The 6,010-nt window shown below is 39.4% G+C and overlaps 1 protein-coding gene across 1 annotated transcript in view; it reads right to left on the bottom strand.

Moving 5' to 3' along the window:
• The window catches only part of LOC104292662 (hsp90 co-chaperone Cdc37-like 1), a gene marked incomplete at both ends in the record, with an annotated part of 22,162 nt that extends 16,563 nt beyond the window's left edge, over nucleotides 1-5,599 (bottom strand). Inside the window, 5 exons of the mRNA XM_009892073.1 lie at nucleotides 1,527-1,667; nucleotides 2,608-2,730; nucleotides 3,037-3,152; nucleotides 4,473-4,566; nucleotides 5,318-5,599. Coding sequence (XP_009890375.1) covers nucleotides 1,527-1,667; nucleotides 2,608-2,730; nucleotides 3,037-3,152; nucleotides 4,473-4,566; nucleotides 5,318-5,599 — 756 coding nt within the window. The remainder of the gene's footprint in view (nucleotides 1-1,526; nucleotides 1,668-2,607; nucleotides 2,731-3,036; nucleotides 3,153-4,472; nucleotides 4,567-5,317) is intronic.
• Between the last annotated feature and the right edge of the window lie 411 nt (nucleotides 5,600-6,010).

Here is a 6,010-nt window from a genome sequence, read left to right on the forward strand (position 1 = left end):
GACCTGCTGGCCACACTCTTCTGGATGCACCCCAGGATGCCATTGGCCTTCTTGGCCGCCAGGGCACATTGCTGGCTCACGGTCATCCTGTTGTCCACCAGGACTCCCAGGTCCCTTTCCACACAGCTGCTCTCCAGCAGGTCAGCCCCTAACCTGTACTGATGCATGGGGTTATTCCTCCCCAGGTGCAGTACCCTACACTTGCCCTTGTTGAATTTCATTAGGTTCCTCTCCGCCCAACTCTCCAGCCTGTCCAGGTCACGCTGCATGGCGGCACAGCCTTCCGGCGTGTCAGCCAGCCCTCCCAGTTTTGTGTCATCAGCAAACTTGCTGATGGTACGCTCTATCCCTTCATCCAGGTCACTGATGAATATATTGAACAGGACTGGACCCAGTACTAACCCCTGAGGGACACCACTTGTTACTGACCTCCAACTAGACTCTGCACCACTAACCACAACCCTCTGAGCTCTATCTGCCAGCCACCGTTCAATCCACCCCACTGTCCGTTCATCTAACCCACACTTCCTAAGCTTGCCCGTGAGGATGATGTGGGAGACGGTGTCAAAAGCCTTGCTTACTTAATTGTTCTCTAACTTGTTCCTCTTCAACCAAGGGAACGTCTTCCTTCCTCCAGACTTTCTCTGTTACCCGCAAAGTCTGGGACTCCCGAGGGCTGGCCCGAGCAGTGAAGACAGAAGCAAAGAAGGCATTCAGCAACTCCGCCTTCTCTGCATCGTCTGTCACCACGGCACCTGTCTCGTTCAACAGTGGGCCCACATTTTCCCTAGGTTTCCTTTTGCCTCCTATATACTTAAAGAAACCCTTCCTGTTGGCCTTGACATCCCTCACCAGGTTCAATTCCAAGGCTGCCTTGGCTTTCCTCGTTTCATCCCTGCATACCCTGACAGCATTCTTATACTCGTCCCAAGCGGTCAGCCCCTTCTTCCACATACTGTAAACTTCCTTCTTCCACCTGAGCTTCTTCAGAAGCTCCCTTCTCAGCCATGCAGGCCTCCTGCTTCCCTTGACTGATTTCTTGCTCTTAGGGATGCACCGATCCTGAGCTTGGAGGAAGTGATGCTTAAATATCAGCCAGCTCTCTTGAGCCCACCTACCCTCTAGAGCCCTCTCCCATGGCATTTCTCCAAGCAATTCCTTGAAGAGATCAAAGTTAGCCCTCCTGAAGTCTAAGGTTTCAACCCTACTTGTCGTTTTGTGCATACTGCACAAACATGTAATTAATTCTAGTACCTGAACAGGTTAAGAATGCCGTTTTCCATTTAGCACAATTCTTCAAGGGCACTGAACTATCATATTCCTTTTGACACTATAAATTGTGAGAGCTTTGAGAAACAATCTCTCTTGCATATTGAGAACAGTGCACGTTATAACTGACAGTGCTCCAAGTGTAAAGCGGTAGGCCTAGACTTCCTTGATCTCAAGAAGTACATCTTCTCAAGGGTGTAGCAAAACTCCATTCCTAATAGCTTTGCTATATTCATTTCTGGAAGTAAAAAGCCTACCTGTGACAAAGAGTCCAGTCCTTCTACAATACCAGTAGATACACTGGCTTGAAAGCCTTGAGACTGTGAACGGATTCTCACTCTTGATTTGAATGCTTCGAGCTCAGTTTTAAAAGCTTCCAAATAGCCCTCTTCCCCTGCCTGCAAAGAGAAGAGTGAAATATTTTTCATCATGGCCAGATTTACTTCTAGTTGTAAGCATACATACTGCTAAAAGGAAGTCCTGCAGTAATGCATATTATACTCATTGAAGGATAATGGTTTGGACAAGTCAATAACAATGTTAGCACCAGTCAGCTTAAAAAAGAAGATTCAGGTATGCTGGTTTTTGTTTGTTTGCTTTGTTTTAAAGAGAGACTTTAGCATTTGATGAGCATAAGAACCGAGTAATTCATTCATCTGAGAACATGCAAGAACAAAACAAATATAATTTTAACCCTTCCTTTATTCCATCTCAGAAGCCGATACCCTTAAGAGAAAAGGTACTCATGGCAGCACTCAATTCAAAAGCAAAGCATGAATCAAAGTGGGTGTCAATTTAAGTCCTTAAGGCAGCATTAAGATCAGCATGACTTGATTCTTCAGTCTTGTATAACTTAATATAGAACCTGCATCAAACCGCAGCTTCAGTCTTCTCGCATCTCTCTCTCCTCCCTCTCTCAGCATTCCAGAGCTAACTATGACTGACCGAAGAGAAACAGACTCCAAATTGGGCCCTGCCATGAACTGCATAGAGAGGCATTATTATAAGCAAAATAGGACACTCAGTCCTTAGACACATTCATGTTTGCCGCTGTAATTTAGGTGGCACTTCACTATTCCACACTCCAGTAGTTCCCATGCTATGTTCTGCTTTCCCTCTGGCCTAACAAGAATCCATGGAGCTTCCATTCTCAAGATCAGAATTACACAAAACATTCATCCTAGAATGAACTGCCAACAAAACAACACTTCCCCATAAGCTTGATTCAGTCAGTAACATATTTAACCTCTAACTGTCAGGAAGAAAGCTCCTTCAGAACACTGATCCCTTGCAAGGGTATCAAGAGTTTCTCTCAGTGTTATACAAGTTCTGACTTACTTTGGCTTTTTGGAAAAATAGACGAAAACAGCCTCTTGGATCCACATTACAACTTCTGGCCGTTTCTATAATAAACTGCATCACAACTGCTTGGTGTGCTATTTGTTCCATCAGAGCTCTTTTCTGAAAAGAGAAATTACATAATTACTGAAAATATCTTTAAAAGTATAACTCTAAAATTCAGCAACATCTTTACATTTGATTCCTAAAGAGAAAAGAACTGATGCTGACAGAAGCAAAGGGGACTGTTAATTAGCTGAGACTAGATCTAATGTAGTAATGTGTTTTGGAGGCTTCCTTCAGTAAGATAACACGGACATGGGAAGACAGGGAGAACGGTAATTAAATGGCTCATCAATTTGGACAGCTTTTCTGTAGTGTAAGTGGGAAACTGCATACTTTTAAGCAGTTTAAAGGTCTTCCTAGTACCTGTTCAGCTTCTAGATGAAAACACCATAAGATGAGATATTTAGCTGTTTCTTCACATACAAGATACGGGTGGTCAGACAAAAATCTTTGACTGTCATCCCATCTGCCCAGCATACCTGATTAAAAAAAACCCAACATCATGAATTAACACATTCAATACGGAGAAGTGATTTAATGCAGTGAAGACATTATTCAAATTTACATACTACTACATTCTCCTTCACACTTCATTGTTACCTCAGAAGAACAGCATGCAAATAAAACTGAACTCGATTTTTTTGTTGCCTTTAAAACACCTCCAATGCTGAAAGAGCATTACCAATAAGGTATGCTCGGACTGTAAAGATACTAAAATATAGTTAGCTGCTACTGTTAAGATCTTATTTTTATTGTATCTCTGGCAGTGTTAAAAACAGGTTTTTGGTTTTCAGGTAAATGGTTTTCACACACTGTAACAAAGCAGTATCTATACCTATTTGTTAAGAATTTGATAGTATAACTAAGTTGATGTATGGAGATTTACATTCAGTGATTTTGACAGAAAAGTTCTTTAAGTGCTTGCAAGTAAGACGAATAGAAATGAAAGCATAATCATAGTCTAATATGAATATGCTTCTGACATGGTTTGCTAGGTTTTAGGAAATACAAAGCTATTTTTATAACCAAGTTCAAGCATTAAGGTCAAAACAGGAGAGCCAACTCAGTGATTGAAAGTTAACTAGAAGACTGAATTGTAGTAAGTAGCATGAAACTACCTTCATGGAAAGAGCTGTAGGTTGAAAGTCAGAACTCAAAATTCAAGCAGTGTAATCAACTCCCCCCCCCCCCCCTTTAAAAACATATTAGTTAATTGTCCTAATATACATATTAGTGATATTTTACTGCTTGCCAGTACTAGATACGAAGTTTTACCCTTCTATCACTAATATAAACGTATCTTTAAAAATAAAATATCGGTTCCATCTCTACATAGTCTTAACAGCTGTTTTGCAGATATTTACCTTTTATCATTCACCCCAGCAAAACCCCAGCTATTTATAGGAGGCAGGTACAGACAGTCCCAGGCACGTTTACATGCAGGAATTGCATCTCCATTAACGCCCCTATCATTTCCCATGGAACAGCAGAAAAAGTCGCTAGAATTTTAATTTTCATGAATTGAAAAACTTTTTCAGTTCTGCGTTGACTCAGGAAGTTCTCATCATAGGAACCAACAGGCTTCTGCGATTTACAGTTTCCTTTACTTTGATACGGTTATTTGTTACGATGTCACATCTCCTGTCCTGAGAAACAAGAATCTAGATACTCTCATTGCCAGATGTTTAATTTGTTAGCATCCATTTTGTGCAATAATAATAATGAAAAAAAAAAAGAAACAGACCTACACAAATTCTACAGGAGGTTAAACTGCAAAATGTTGGAAGCAACATACTTACCAAAGTATCTAATCTTTTGTTCATGCTTCTGTATAAATGATTTAGATATATCTTCATCTTCTACTTCTTTTCTTTTATATTGACTAATAAAACTCTAAAGATGAGAAAAAACTGTCATAGAATCTCCACATATACCTTATTTGAACTATAGGATTATTTTAATTCTTTAGTATTTAAAGGGCAATGTTCTAGTTTTAAGCATAGCCCAGCAAACACATATGTATGCACTTAATGTACCCAAGAAGGTTATTTACCAAAACACAGCTCGTCCAATTACTAATAGGGTGAAAAATGCCTTATTCTGAGCAATAATCTGTCTCAAAGTTCTACGCACTAGAAGGAACTTGCTGATCTATAAACAACGAGAAACATCTACATCATCTAGCCCTGATGAAGCTAACTCAGTGGAATTATGAAAAACGATGCATTAATAGTTCATATTCAAGTTAAGTGCCGAAAACAAAACTAGCATTTACCATGAAGACAGTTTGTGCTAAAATAATCTGTATTAAGAAATTCACGCTATTAGAGGCAAACTGTGCATGTTTCAAATGTGAGAATTTGGCATAACAAAGAAGCAAACTTCATGTGAAGAACTACTTCTCATCCTTGGTTTTGGCAACAGTTGCTATAAGGGACAAATATGAGTTCTGATTCCCAATTAGTGTCATACACATTCGTTATATTAATGCAACATGTCCCCTTTAATAGGGCAAAATAAGAAAGAAAAACATTTACCACATTACAATAAGCACTATACTAGATATAGAAAACACTCAAGATGAGAAATAAATGGAATAAAAAAGGCCTATAATTGTTTTCATACACATTTATACATGTCATACCTTATTAAATACCTCCTTACTGAAAGAATCTGTATTCCATAGATTCTGTCTTTCCCTCTGTATTAGCGCTGCTTCTTTTTTTCTCCACTCTTCCTCTCTCTGTCTCAGTTCTGAAGCTTCAGTCTGTGCTTTGGCATATTCCTGATCCGTGGATTCCGAATTATGCAGTGCTAAACTACCAAGTTTCTGCTGGGCTTCTGCTAGATTCCATTTGGATTCTACAGAGCTCTTCACAAACTCTTTTTGTTTTTGACAGATTAATTCAATCCCTTGGCCGTAGGTCTGTGTGAAAAACAAAACATGCTGTTTACGGAAGGAAAACTGATAGAATTTATGAAGCATATAGAAACAGAAGGCTTTGACTCCCAAATAGAACAGAGATGGAAGGCATCTTAAAAGCAATATTATATTCACAACAGTGACTAAACATGATACTGTGCAGCTAGATGATTTTTAAAGGAAACTTCTACTTCAAGCTTTCTAAACTTAATTGAAAGATATTTACAGAATCATGGATCAAGTATTGCCACCAATAATACAATCTCCAGACTGCATATCATAATTCTTTTGTAGATGAAAGGATTTTCCTCGCTCCCCTCTGGCTATCTTTATTCTGTAAAATTAACAATAGCCAAAATAGCAGAATACTTGTAAGACATACTTCTGAGAAGAAAGCATCTGCTTTATGATGTT

This window comes from Charadrius vociferus, unplaced genomic scaffold (genome assembly GCF_000708025.1).
Source record: "Charadrius vociferus isolate BGI_N301 unplaced genomic scaffold, ASM70802v2 scaffold719, whole genome shotgun sequence".
Lineage (NCBI taxonomy): Eukaryota > Metazoa > Chordata > Aves > Charadriiformes > Charadriidae > Charadrius > Charadrius vociferus.